The 15,000-nt window shown below is 43.9% G+C and overlaps 3 protein-coding genes across 3 annotated transcripts in view; all 3 read left to right on the forward strand.

Moving 5' to 3' along the window:
* The window catches only part of LOC308158474 (chymotrypsin A-like), a 5,328-nt gene extending 1,541 nt beyond the window's left edge, over window positions 1–3,787 (forward strand). The window contains exons 4-7 of the mRNA XM_080532108.1: window positions 484–562; window positions 782–962; window positions 2,613–2,746; window positions 3,592–3,787. Of these exons, the coding sequence (XP_080388234.1) occupies window positions 484–562; window positions 782–962; window positions 2,613–2,746; window positions 3,592–3,753 (556 nt within the window). The 3' untranslated portion in view covers window positions 3,754–3,787. The remainder of the gene's footprint in view (window positions 1–483; window positions 563–781; window positions 963–2,612; window positions 2,747–3,591) is intronic.
* A 1,659-nt stretch (window positions 3,788–5,446) lies between these two features.
* On the forward strand, window positions 5,447–8,462 carry LOC308158388 (chymotrypsin A-like; the record flags this gene model as incomplete). Its single annotated transcript, XM_080531976.1, has 4 exons — window positions 5,447–5,542; window positions 5,762–5,942; window positions 7,282–7,415; window positions 8,267–8,462. The coding sequence occupies 4 exons, from the start codon at window positions 5,447–5,449 to the stop codon at window positions 8,426–8,428; spliced, it is 573 nt and encodes a 190-aa protein (XP_080388102.1). The 3' UTR covers window positions 8,429–8,462.
* A 1,662-nt stretch (window positions 8,463–10,124) lies between these two features.
* LOC308158389 (chymotrypsin A-like) lies at window positions 10,125–12,737 on the forward strand (the record flags this gene model as incomplete). Its single annotated transcript, XM_080531977.1, has 4 exons — window positions 10,125–10,220; window positions 10,439–10,619; window positions 11,964–12,097; window positions 12,542–12,737. 4 exons carry the CDS (start codon window positions 10,125–10,127, stop codon window positions 12,701–12,703), a joined length of 573 nt encoding a protein of 190 aa, XP_080388103.1. The 3' UTR covers window positions 12,704–12,737.
* Between the last annotated feature and the right edge of the window lie 2,263 nt (window positions 12,738–15,000).

Genomic DNA, 15,000 nt, shown 5'->3' on the forward strand with positions numbered 1-15,000 from the left:
TATCTCTAAATAATTGTAACCTGCATTTATGTATGCCGATGACACTGTTGTATATGCTATTGGCCACACGATGGATTAGGTTATTTCTGAGCTACAGTCTGCATTTACTCTCCAACAGAAAGCATTTGTTTTACTGAAATTGGTACACAACACTGGAAAAGCCAAGTATATGTTATTTTCCAAATCACCCCAAAAATTATCTGATCATTTATGCACGCACATTGGACCAGCCACCACTCTTAAACCCTTGGAGGCCATTTATCTTAGAGCACTTCACTTTATCACAGATGATAACCTTGTTTAAGTCCCGTGGATCGCACAATTACTGCCTTTTTGTAAACAAATCCCTAATGGATAAACGTCTAGCTTACCTCACCTCCTTATTGAAGTATAAGAAGTTACAAAACTGGTTCTAAAACTTTTTTTTTTTTTTTTTATAATGAAAGAAATCTATGTATATGATATGATGAATGTGTGTTTCAGGACGTCTCACCGCGTGGTCCTGGGAGAACATGACCGTGACTCCAACGCTGAGGACATCCAGACCATCAGGGTTGGCAAGGTAGGCTAGATACAACCCACTCCTAGGACTGATATAGAAAAGGTAGACTCAGGATTATAGAGAGACTGAGATGTTGTGAGCTACTCAGGTTGAAAGCCTTTATGAAGACAGTCCCTACAATCCCCTTGCCTACAGTTTTCATATTTTAAAACGTGTGATCTACCATCTAGTCTTTCATCTGAGAATATTAAGCTTGGGTTCTGCCATTCCCTCCAACAGGTCTTCAAGCACCCCAGCTACAATCCCTACACCATCAACAATGACATCACCCTGGTCAAGCTGGCCTCTCCTGCTAAGATGGGTATGCGTGTTTCCCCTGTGTGTGTCGCTGAGAGTGGAGACAACTTCGCTGGAGGCATGAAGTGTGTGACATCCGGCTGGGGTCTGACTCGCTACAACGGTGAGGACACACACACACACACACACACACACACACGCCTTCAACACGATAGACCATAACATCCTTATCGATCGTCTCTGCCAGGCAGTTGGTGTCAGTGGCACAGCTCTCTCCTGGTTCACCTCCTACCTCAGTGATAGAAGCTCCTCCCCCTCCGCCTCTCTCTCTCCTGCGGGGTCCCACAAGGCTCCATCCTTGGCCCTATTCTATTCTCTCTGTATATGCTGCCCCTTTGTTTAGTCATTCAGAAACACCTCTTTCCATTGTTATGCCGACGACACTCAGGTCTATCTCCCCATTAAACCAAATGACCAAAGTCCAGTCTTGACAGCCTCCGATCCTGTCTAGATTACATCAAATGCTGGATGGCACAACATTTCTTACAACTCTAAATGTGAAATCCTCCTTTTCGGCCCAAACCAAACCAGTGTGATCGCCAGCAGCCTGGGTAACCTGTCTGTCCTAGTTCAGCCCTTTGTTAAAAACCTGGGCGTGTTCTTTGACCCTCGAATTTCACCCTGATAGGCAGGTGAACTCAGTGGTGAAGGGGTGTTTAGTCCAGCTCCGGACCATTGCTAGGATTAAGCCCATTCTCTCCCCCTCAGACCTTGAGAGAGTCATTCACACCTTTATATCATCATGACTTGATTACTGTAACTCCCTGTACCTGGGGCTTAATAAGTCCATCATGGCCCGCCTACAGCGACCCCACAAAGCTGCTGCTGGATTGCTCACAGGCACTCAGAAGAGAGCTCACATCACCCCTGTCCTCGCCTCCCTTCATTGGCTCCCAGTACGTTATAGGATAGAATTTAAAGTTCTTCTTTTTGTCTGTAAAGCTCTTAATGGTAAGGCCCCCTCCTACCTAGCAGACCTCCTCGCCCCCTATACCAATGTCAGGGCCCTCAGATCTGCTGATAAGGTTCTCCTAACCACCCGTATGTCCAACCTCAAGTCTACGGGGGGGGGGGCGTGCTTTTGCTGTCGCAGCCCCCGACCTCTGGAACAGCATCCCCATGTCCATAAAATCTGTCCCTTCCAACGAGTCCTTTAAATCTGAGCTCAAAACTCACTTGTATTCGTTAGCGTTCCCTGACTCACTCTGGCTCCTGCCTTGTTTGTTTTGGACTTGTTGTTCTGTTGTTCTGTTGTTCTGTTGGTTGTTTATTTTCTGTTTATTTACACTTTAGGAGTACTTTTACTGTAAAGCTCTTTGGTTGACAAGTGTCATGTTTAAATGTGCTATATAAATACATTTGATTGATTGATTGATTGACACACACACACACACACACACACACACACACACACACACACACACACACACACACACACACACACACCTCAGTTTAATATAATGTTATTGTAGTGGGAAATGTCTTAATTCTAAGAAACCCAGTCCTCCGTACTTACATAATTATTGAGCAAGAGTGTTCTGTTCCCACCACACACACACACACACCTCAGTGTAATAATGTTATAATGTGTCGTCCCGTCCCCCCCAGCCAATGACACCCCCGCCCTGCTGCAGCAGGCTGCTCTGCCTCTGCTCACCAACACTGACACACACACACACACACACACACACACACACACACACACACACACCTCAGTGTAATAATGTTATAATGTGTGTCCTGTCCCCCCCAGCCAATGACACCCCCGCCCTGCTGCAGCAGGCTGCTCTGCCTCTGCTCACCAACACTGACTGCAAGAAGTACTGGGGCAGCAAGATCAGTGACCTGATGGTCTGCGCTGGTGCCAGTGGAGCTTCTTCCTGCATGGTGAGCAGAGTGAACCACATGATGCCACAGGACCTCACCTCACTGCTGCTTAACCAACAACCTATACATGACCAGCAATAGTCCTACAACTATCAACAATGGCTTTAGACCAATTACATTTCCATAAACTCCAGAATTACAGCTACCTAGAGAACAGAACGTTCTAGAGATGGTATTTGACAGCTTCCCAGTAAACAAAGTGTCCAAAAGACGTCCTCAGGGAAGCCGGAATGTGGGTTCAGATGACGTGTTTCTAGGATGTCCAGATGACGTGTTTCTAGGATGTCCAGAGGACGTCTTTAGGACATCTTATGGACTACAGAATCGTCTTCTTCGGTTCTAACCCTCTCTGTGTTCCTCTGTGTGTGTGTGTGTTCCTCTCTGCGTGTGTGTGTGTGTGTGTGTGTGTCTGTGTGTGTTCCTCTCTGCGTGTGTGTGTGTGTTCCTCTCTGTGTGTGTGTGTGTTCCTCTCTGTGTGTGTGTGTGTGTGTGTTCCTCTCTGTGTGTGTTCCTCTCTGTGTGTGTGTGTGTTCCTCTCTGTGTGTGTGTGTGTGTGTTCCTCTCTGTGTGTGTGTGTGTTCCTCTCTCTGTGTGTGTGTGTGTGTGTTCCTCTCTGTGTGTGTTCCTCTCTGTGTGTGTGTGTTCCTCTCTGTGTGTGTGTGTGTGTGTTCCTCTCTGTGTGTGTGTGTTCCTCTCTCTCTGTGTGTGTGTGTGTGTGTTCCTCTGTGTGTGTGTGTGTGTGTGTGTCTGTGTGTGTCTGTGTGTGTTCCTCTCTGTGTGTGTGTGTGTGTGTGTGTGTTCCTCTCTCTGTGTGTGTGTGTTCCTCTCTGTGTGTGTGTGTGTAGGGAGACTCTGGCGGCCCCCTGGTGTGTGAGAAGGCCGGCGCCTGGACTCTGGTTGGTATCGTCTCCTGGGGAAGTGGGATGTGCTCCACCAGCATGCCTGGTGTGTACGCCCGCGTCACAGAGCTGCGTGCCTACATCGACCAGACCATCGCCTCCAACTAAGGACCTCATGACAGTCCTCTCGCTCAGAAATAAAGCTAGTTTCTAGTAACATAATATTTGTTTTGTGTTGTTTCTTGAGATGTGAATATTTACCTAAACCGGTCATCATATGATTCATTCATCAGTTACATATAATTGACCTATCGCTAAGCCACGCCCCCTTTGAAAACTCAGACAAACAAACAATGCTTCACTGACAGTGACTGACTGACCAACCGTGACTGAATGACATTCAATGACTTACAATGGCGGGAGTTGGCACATTTCTGATTACTGATTTACCAGAGCAAGTAATAGACATGTTTTTTTTTAAAGATGACAAGAATATTTAGTCTAGAAGCTTTTCATCATCAGATATTAGCGAGTTGTTTGTCCGAGTTTTCTGCCTGTCGTGATTTTTGCTGTGATATGATTGGACAATTTCTATTTTGGGGCGTAGCTTAGCGATAGGTCCATTGATATCATGACCTTTGTTCTCTCGTCTACAGTGACTACTAATATCATTAGGTCCAATTTTGGTTTGTTTTAAACCTCAAATATTAAATATATAATAGTTATACTTTCATACAATCATTAATAACTCTAATAATACTGTACGACTTGGAGCCATACAAACTTGATTAATTGTTTCACAGATTTCATTTTCCTTCTTATTCCAAAGCGACTTACAATTAATACATTTGACTAAGGAAGTGAATCATCAATCCACCAGTCGTAGCAGGAAGAGTAATCTAGCTCAGGCCCGGGGCCATTGGCAGTCTCTGTGATAGAAGGAACAAAAATAAACTCTTATATATACAGTACATAGGTTCAGCAGACCTGGATTGAAAAAATAAGGTGTAGTGCTGAGGCACAAATATGTACATTTCAAGCCTGCAAACTGCGACACTTTAAATGAATGTGCAATAACACTATGTGCACACTATGTTTACATTAGGGATGCAACCACAGCACATTATGTTCAAGTCAAGACTAAAAACCCATCTTTTTAATATTGCCTTTAAATGACAAAATAATTAAATTAAGATTATATAATGATTAAAGCACTTTGAGCTGCAACGTTTGCAGGAAAAGCGCTATACAAATAAAGTTATTATTATTATTACATGACAACACACAGGAATCCTGGCATAATGCAAGCTTTTATATATCCTTTCATTAACATATTGTTATATCTAGACATTGTAACCCTGTTCGATATGGTCGACCATTACCTGGATATTGGATTATCTCTAAATAATTGTAACCTGCATTTATGTATGCCGATGACACTGTTGTATATGCTATTGGCCACACGATGGATTAGGTTATTTCTGAGCTACAGTCTGCATTTACTCTCCAACAGAAAGCATTTGTTTTACTGAAATTGGTACACAACACTGGAAAAGCCAAGTATATGTTATTTTCCAAATCACCCCAAAAATTATCTGATCATTTATGCACGCACATTGGACCAGCCACCACTCTTAAACCCTTGGAGGCCATTTATCTTAGAGCACTTCACTTTATCACAGATGATAACCTTGTTTAAGTCCCGTGGATCGCACAATTACTGCCTTTTTGTAAACAAATCCCTAATGGATAAACGTCTAGCTTACCTCACCTCCTTATTGAAGTATAAGAAGTTACAAAACTGGTTCTAAAACTTTTTTTTTTTTTTTTTATAATGAAAGAAATCTATGTATATGATATGATGAATGTGTGTTTCAGGACGTCTCACCGCGTGGTCCTGGGAGAACATGACCGTGACTCCAACGCTGAGGACATCCAGACCATCAGGGTTGGCAAGGTAGGCTAGATACAACCCACTCCTAGGACTGATATAGAAAAGGTAGACTCAGGATTATAGAGAGACTGAGATGTTGTGAGCTACTCAGGTTGAAAGCCTTTATGAAGACAGTCCCTACAATCCCCTTGCCTACAGTTTTCATATTTTAAAACGTGTGATCTACCATCTAGTCTTTCATCTGAGAATATTAAGCTTGGGTTCTGCCATTCCCTCCAACAGGTCTTCAAGCACCCCAGCTACAATCCCTACACCATCAACAATGACATCACCCTGGTCAAGCTGGCCTCTCCTGCTAAGATGGGTATGCGTGTTTCCCCTGTGTGTGTCGCTGAGAGTGGAGACAACTTCGCTGGAGGCATGAAGTGTGTGACATCCGGCTGGGGTCTGACTCGCTACAACGGTGAGGACACACACACACACACACACACACACACACGCCTTCAACACGATAGACCATAACATCCTTATCGATCGTCTCTGCCAGGCAGTTGGTGTCAGTGGCACAGCTCTCTCCTGGTTCACCTCCTACCTCAGTGATAGAAGCTCCTCCCCCTCCGCCTCTCTCTCTCCTGCGGGGTCCCACAAGGCTCCATCCTTGGCCCTATTCTATTCTCTCTGTATATGCTGCCCCTTTGTTTAGTCATTCAGAAACACCTCTTTCCATTGTTATGCCGACGACACTCAGGTCTATCTCCCCATTAAACCAAATGACCAAAGTCCAGTCTTGACAGCCTCCGATCCTGTCTAGATTACATCAAATGCTGGATGGCACAACATTTCTTACAACTCTAAATGTGAAATCCTCCTTTTCGGCCCAAACCAAACCAGTGTGATCGCCAGCAGCCTGGGTAACCTGTCTGTCCTAGTTCAGCCCTTTGTTAAAAACCTGGGCGTGTTCTTTGACCCTCGAATTTCACCCTGATAGGCAGGTGAACTCAGTGGTGAAGGGGTGTTTAGTCCAGCTCCGGACCATTGCTAGGATTAAGCCCATTCTCTCCCCCTCAGACCTTGAGAGAGTCATTCACACCTTTATATCATCATGACTTGATTACTGTAACTCCCTGTACCTGGGGCTTAATAAGTCCATCATGGCCCGCCTACAGCGACCCCACAAAGCTGCTGCTGGATTGCTCACAGGCACTCAGAAGAGAGCTCACATCACCCCTGTCCTCGCCTCCCTTCATTGGCTCCCAGTACGTTATAGGATAGAATTTAAAGTTCTTCTTTTTGTCTGTAAAGCTCTTAATGGTAAGGCCCCCTCCTACCTAGCAGACCTCCTCGCCCCCTATACCAATGTCAGGGCCCTCAGATCTGCTGATAAGGTTCTCCTAACCACCCGTATGTCCAACCTCAAGTCTACGGGGGGGGGGGCGTGCTTTTGCTGTCGCAGCCCCCGACCTCTGGAACAGCATCCCCATGTCCATAAAATCTGTCCCTTCCAACGAGTCCTTTAAATCTGAGCTCAAAACTCACTTGTATTCGTTAGCGTTCCCTGACTCACCCTGACTCTTGCCTTGTTTGTTTTGGACTTGTTGTTCTGTTCCTCTGTTGTTCTGTTGGTTGTTTATTTTCTGTTTATTTACACTTTAGGAGTACTTTTACTGTAAAGCTCTTTGGTTGACAAGTGTCATGTTTAAATGTGCTATATAAATACATTTGATTGATTGATTGATTGACACACACACACACAAACACCTCAGTGTAATAATGTTATAATGTGTCGTCCTGCCCCCCCCCAGCCAATGACACCCCCGCCCTGCTGCAGCAGGCTGCTCTGCCTCTGCTCACCAACACTGACTGCAAGAAGTACTGGGGCAGCAAGATCAGTGACCTGATGGTCTGCGCTGGTGCCAGTGGAGCTTCTTCCTGCATGGTGAGCAGAGTGAACCACATGATGCTGCCACAGGACCTCACCTCACTGCTGCTGCCTGACCAACAACCTAGACATGACCATCAATAGTCCTACAACTATCAACAATGGCTTTAGACCAATTACATTTCCTTAAACTCCAGAATTACAGCTACCTAGAGAACAGAACGTTCTAGAGATGGTATTTGACAGCTTCCCAGTAAACAAAGAGTCCAAAAGACGTCCTCAGGGAAGCCGGAATGTGGGTTCAGATGACGTGTTTCTAGGATGTCCAGATGACGTGTTTCTAGGATGTCCAGAGGACGTCTTTAGGACATCTTATGGACTACAGAATCGTCTTCTTCGGTTCTAACCCTCTCTGTGTTCCTCTGTGTGTGTGTGTGTTCCTCTCTGCGTGTGTGTGTGTGTGTGTGTGTGTCTGTGTGTGTTCCTCTCTGCGTGTGTGTGTGTGTTCCTCTCTGTGTGTGTGTGTGTTCCTCTCTGTGTGTGTGTGTGTGTGTGTTCCTCTCTGTGTGTGTTCCTCTCTGTGTGTGTGTGTGTTCCTCTCTGTGTGTGTGTGTGTGTGTTCCTCTCTGTGTGTGTGTGTGTTCCTCTCTCTGTGTGTGTGTGTGTGTGTTCCTCTCTGTGTGTGTTCCTCTCTGTGTGTGTGTGTTCCTCTCTGTGTGTGTGTGTGTGTGTTCCTCTCTGTGTGTGTGTGTTCCTCTCTCTCTGTGTGTGTGTGTGTGTGTTCCTCTGTGTGTGTGTGTGTGTGTGTGTCTGTGTGTGTCTGTGTGTGTTCCTCTCTGTGTGTGTGTGTGTGTGTGTGTGTTCCTCTCTCTGTGTGTGTGTGTTCCTCTCTGTGTGTGTGTGTGTAGGGAGACTCTGGCGGCCCCCTGGTGTGTGAGAAGGCCGGCGCCTGGACTCTGGTTGGTATCGTCTCCTGGGGAAGTGGGATGTGCTCCACCAGCATGCCTGGTGTGTACGCCCGCGTCACAGAGCTGCGTGCCTACATCGACCAGACCATCGCCTCCAACTAAGGACCTCATGACAGTCCTCTCGCTCAGAAATAAAGCTAGTTTCTAGTAACATAATATTTGTTTTGTGTTGTTTCTTGAGATGTGAATATTTACCTAAACCGGTCATCATATGATTCATTCATCAGTTACATATAATTGACCTATCGCTAAGCCACGCCCCCTTTGAAAACTCAGACAAACAAACAATGCTTCACTGACAGTGACTGACTGACCAACCGTGACTGAATGACATTCAATGACTTACAATGGCGGGAGTTGGCACATTTCTGATTACTGATTTACCAGAGCAAGTAATAGACATGTTTTTTTTTAAAGATGACAAGAATATTTAGTCTAGAAGCTTTTCATCATCAGATATTAGCGAGTTGTTTGTCCGAGTTTTCTGCCTGTCGTGATTTTTGCTGTGATATGATTGGACAATTTCTATTTTGGGGCGTAGCTTAGCGATAGGTCCATTGATATCATGACCTTTGTTCTCTCGTCTACAGTGACTACTAATATCATTAGGTCCAATTTTGGTTTGTTTTAAACCTCAAATATTAAATATATAATAGTTATACTTTCATACAATCATTAATAACTCTAATAATACTGTACGACTTGGAGCCATACAAACTTGATTAATTGTTTCACAGATTTCATTTTCCTTCTTATTCCAAAGCGACTTACAATTAATACATTTGACTAAGGAAGTGAATCATCAATCCACCAGTCGTAGCAGGAAGAGTAATCTAGCTCAGGCCCGGGGCCATTGGCAGTCTCTGTGATAGAAGGAACAAAAATAAACTCTTATATATACAGTACATAGGTTCAGCAGACCTGGATTGAAAAAATAAGGTGTAGTGCTGAGGCACAAATATGTACATTTCAAGCCTGCAAACTGCGACACTTTAAATGAATGTGCAATAACACTATGTGCACACTATGTTTACATTAGGGATGCAACCACAGCACATTATGTTCAAGTCAAGACTAAAAACCCATCTTTTTAATATTGCCTTTAAATGACAAAATAATTAAATTAAGATTATATAATGATTAAAGCACTTTGAGCTGCAACGTTTGCAGGAAAAGCGCTATACAAATAAAGTTATTATTATTATTATTACATGACAACACACAGGAATCCTGGCATAATGCAAGCTTTTATATATCCTTTCATTAACATATTGTTATATCTAGACATTGTAACCCTGTTCGATATGGTCGACCATTACCTGGATATTGGATTATCTCTAAATAATTGTAACCTGCATTTATGTATGCCGATGACACTGTTGTATATGCTATTGGCCACACGATGGATTAGGTTATTTCTGAGCTACAGTCTGCATTTACTCTCCAACAGAAAGCATTTGTTTTACTGAAATTGGTACACAACACTGGAAAAGCCAAGTATATGTTATTTTCCAAATCACCCCAAAAATTATCTGATCATTTATGCACGCACATTGGACCAGCCACCACTCTTAAACCCTTGGAGGCCATTTATCTTAGAGCACTTCACTTTATCACAGATGATAACCTTGTTTAAGTCCCGTGGATCGCACAATTACTGCCTTTTTGTAAACAAATCCCTAATGGATAAACGTCTAGCTTACCTCACCTCCTTATTGAAGTATAAGAAGTTACAAAACTGGTTCTAAAACTTTTTTTTTTTTTTTTTATAATGAAAGAAATCTATGTATATGATATGATGAATGTGTGTTTCAGGACGTCTCACCGCGTGGTCCTGGGAGAACATGACCGTGACTCCAACGCTGAGGACATCCAGACCATCAGGGTTGGCAAGGTAGGCTAGATACAACCCACTCCTAGGACTGATATAGAAAAGGTAGACTCAGGATTATAGAGAGACTGAGATGTTGTGAGCTACTCAGGTTGAAAGCCTTTATGAAGACAGTCCCTACAATCCCCTTGCCTACAGTTTTCATATTTTAAAACGTGTGATCTACCATAAGTCTTTCATCTGAGAATATTAAGCTTGGGTTCTGCCATTCCCTCCAACAGGTCTTCAAGCACCCCAGCTACAATCCCTACACCATCAACAATGACATCACCCTGGTCAAGCTGGCCTCTCCTGCTAAGATGGGTATGCGTGTTTCCCCTGTGTGTGTCGCTGAGAGTGGAGACAACTTCGCTGGAGGCATGAAGTGTGTGACATCCGGCTGGGGTCTGACTCGCTACAACGGTGAGGACACACACACACACACACACACACACACACACGCCTTCAACACGATAGACCATAACATCCTTATCGATCGTCTCTGCCAGGCAGTTGGTGTCAGTGGCACAGCTCTCTCCTGGTTCACCTCCTACCTCAGTGATAGAAGCTCCTCACCCTCCGCCTCTCTCTCCTGCGGGGTCCCACAAGGCTCCATCCTTGGCCCTATTCTATTCTCTCTGTATATGCTGCCCCTTTGTTTAGTCATTCAGAAACATCTCTTTCCATTGTTATGCCGACGACACTCAGGTCTATCTCCCCATTAAACCAAATGACCAAAGTCCAGTCTTGACAGCCTCCGATCCTGTCTAGATTACATCAAATGCTGGATGGCACAACATTTCTTACAACTCTAAATGTGAAATCCTCCTTTTCGGCCCAAACCAAACCAGTGTGATCGCCAGCAGCCTGGGTAACCTGTCTGTCCTAGTTCAGCCCTTTGTTAAAAACCTGGGCGTGTTCTTTGACCCTCGAATTTCACCCTGATAGGCAGGTGAACTCAGTGGTGAAGGGGTGTTTAGTCCAGCTCCGGACCATTGCTAGGATTAAGCCCATTCTCTCCCCCTCAGACCTTGAGAGAGTCATTCACACCTTTATATCATCATGACTTGATTACTGTAACTCCCTGTACCTGGGGCTTAATAAGTCGATCATGGCCCGCCTACAGCGACCCCACAAAGCTGCTGCTAGATTGCTCGCAGGTACTCAGAAGAGAGCTCACATCACCCCTGTCCTTGCCTCCCTTCATTGGCTCCCAGTACGTTATAGGATAGAATTTAAAGTTCTTCTTTTTGTCTGTAAAGCTCTTAATGGTAAGGCCCCCTCCTACCTAGCAGACCTCCTCGCCCCCTATACCATTGTCAGGGCCCTCAGATCTGCTGATAAGGTTCTCCTAACCACCCGTATGTCCAACCTCAAGTCTAGGGGGGGGGGGCGTGCTTTTGCTGTCGCAGCCCCCGACCTCTGGAACAGCATCCCCATGTCCATAAAATCTGTCCCTTCCAACGAGTCCTTTAAATCTGAGCTCAAAACTCACTTGTATTCCTTAGCGTTCCCTGACTCACCCTGACTCTTGCCTTGTTTGTTTTGGACTTGTTGTTCTGTTCCTCTGTTGTTCTGTTGGTTGTTTATTTTCTGTTTATTTACACTTTAGGAGTACTGCTACTGTAAAGCACTTTGGTTGACAAGTGTCATGTTTAAATGTGCTATATAAATACATTTGATTGATTGATTGATTGACACACACACACACACACACACACACCTCAGTGTAATAATGTTATAATGTGTCGTCCTGCCCCCCCCCAGCCAATGACACCCCCGCCCTGCTGCAGCAGGCTGCTCTGCCTCTGCTCACCAACACTGACTGCAAGAAGTACTGGGGCAGCAAGATCAGTGACCTGATGGTCTGCGCTGGTGCCAGTGGAGCTTCTTCCTGCATGGTGAGCAGAGTGAACCACATGATGCCACAGGACCTCACCTCACTGCTGCTGCCTGACCAACAACCTAGACATGACCATCAATAGTCCTACAACTATCAACAATGGCTTTAGACCAATTACATTTCCATAAACTCCAGAATTACAGCTACCTAGAGAACAGAACGTTCTAGAGATGGTATTTGACAGCTTCCCAGTAAACAAAGTGTCCAAAAGACGTCCTCAGGGAAGCCGGAATGTGGGTTCAGATGACGTCTTTCTAGGACGTCCAGATGACGTCTTTCTAGGATGTCCAGAGGACGTCTTTAGGACATCTTATGGACTACAGAATCGTCTTCTTCGGTTCTAACCCTCTCTGTGTTCCTCTGTGTGTGTGTGTGTTCCTCTCTCTGTGTGTGTGTGTGTGTGTGTGTCTGTGTGTGTTCCTCTGTGTGTGTGTGTGTGTAGGGAGACTCTGGCGGCCCCCTGGTGTGTGAGAAGGCCGGCGCCTGGACTCTGGTTGGTATCGTCTCCTGGGGAAGTGGGATGTGCTCCACCAGCATGCCTGGTGTGTACGCCCGCGTCACAGAGCTGCGTGCCTACATCGACCAGACCATCGCCTCCAACTAAGGACCTCATGACAGTCCTCACGCTCAGAAATAAAGCTAGCTTCTAGTAACATAATATTTGTTTTGTGTTGTTTCTTGAGATGTGAATATTTACTTAAACCGGTCATCATATGATTCATTCATCAGTTACATATAATTGACCTATCGCTAAGCCACGCCCCCTTTGAAAACTCGGACAAACAAATAACGCTTCACTGACAGTGACTGACTGACCGACCGTGACTGAATGACCTTCAATGACTTACAATGGCGGGAGTTGGCACATTTCTGATTACTGATTTACCAGAGCAAGTAATAGACATGTTTTTTTTTAAAGATGACAAGAATATTTAGTCTAGAAGCTTTTCACCATCAGATATTAGCGAGTTGTTTGTCCGAGTTTTCTGCCTGTCGTGATTTTTGCTGTGATATGATTGGACAATTTCTATTTTGGGGCGTAGCTTAGCGATAGGTCCATTGATATCATGACCTTTGTTCTCTCGTCTACAGTGACTACTAATATCATTAGGTCCAATTTTGGTTTGTTTTAAACCTCAAATATTAAATATATAATAGTTATACTTTCATACAATCATTAATAACTCTAATAATACTGTACGACTTGGAGCCATACAAACTTGATTAATTGTTTCACAGATTTCATTTTCCTTCTTATTCCAAAGCGACTTACAATTAATACATTTGACTAAGGAAGTGAATCATCAATCCACCAGTCGTAGCAGGAAGAGTAATCTAGCTCAGGTCCGGCGCCATTGACAGTCTCTGTGATAGAAGGAACAAAAATAAACTCTTATATATACAGTACATAGGTTCAGCAGACCTGGATTGAAAAAATCAGGTGTAGTGCTGAGGCACAAATATGTACATTTCAAGCCTGCAAACTGCGACACTTTAAATGAATGTGCAATAACACTATGTGCAATATGACAACCCTAGTCGTCTATCTGTACAGTATAGTATAGTGGATAGTGTACATTTACATGCCTTTATTTATGTAAACCAGCTCCTTTCCCTTCTTGTTTTTTTAGTTTTTTTTTCTTTCCTAGCACCAGGGGAGCCACCCCTCCCAAATGTCGTTGTTTGGTACCTGTACTATAGCAATGACAATAAAGACCAATAAAGACCATTCATTCATTCATTCATTCATTCATTCATTTATTGTACTGAATGATTTAGAGGAACTGATTCAGGAAAGATTGAGCATAGAAACACCACCAAAAAACCCTACAAAATGTTGTTACAAATGACAAAGAAATTCTTCATTCACCAAAGGATAGTTTGGTGAACATTTTTTTGGTGAACATTTTCTAAAAAATAACTATCAAATTATCTGTGACACAAAATACATCTTGTGAAGGGCTCATTGCAGAGGACGAACTTCGGTCAGCAATTCGTGAGCTCAGAATTATCAGGTTCTATCTCCGTTTAGGGCAGTTCAGAGATATTGAGCATCAAAGTTTTTACATTCCATTATGTTTTGTGAGATGGAACCTTTGTATTTTATTAATAACTAACAAAAAAATGTCAACATTTAAAAAAATAACACCACACAGGCATTAATAAACACCTAATGGATCAGATTATGTAAAAAACAAAATTTTGACAAAAATGGAGATAGAACCTTAGAATTCTAACGTCACGAATTGGGTTCTTTCAGACAGGGCCTTGATGGCATTCCAATAGAGAGATACCAAATATGTTATGAATTAATCAGATCCACTATTAGCATGCTTTAATTACTCATATAAACATTTCAAACTGTGCGACACAGAAAGGGGGTCTGAAGCCTGAACCAGGAGGATAGTACAAACACCCAGATTTTTAATTTATTTGTTATTATTATTATTATTATTATTATTATTATAGGCCCCTGACCCTACAATGTTGCAGTGCAAAAATATGCGCTATGAATATATTATGGTGCTAACAATCATGATGCCCAGTACCAATAACAATTAAGTTTGGTCAAAATGAATTCAAATTAAGCTGTGAAATGTTTTATATGTGGAAAAACCCCCATATGGGATTCAGATGGACCCTAACCCTGGACCCATTGATATCTGTGGTCACTGTAGACGAGAGAGACTAAGGTGATGATATTGTGACGCCTCCCACTCTGGTTCCTGTGGGAGCCTGGGCAGAGTGGGTAGGTCGTCAGGCTAAGTGGGGTCACCTGGGTTTGGGGAGCTGAGGATGGGTATATAAGATGGGTGTGTCCTCAGCTCACTCTCTCTTCCTTCCTTCTGCTTTGGTTCCGTTGGGGTTGTTGTAAGGTCTCTGGGTACCAAGGTTTGGGGC

Source organism: Nansenia antarctica (assembly GCF_963989245.1).
Source record: "Nansenia antarctica genome assembly, chromosome: 5".
Taxonomy (NCBI): Eukaryota; Metazoa; Chordata; class Actinopteri; order Argentiniformes; family Microstomatidae; genus Nansenia; species Nansenia antarctica.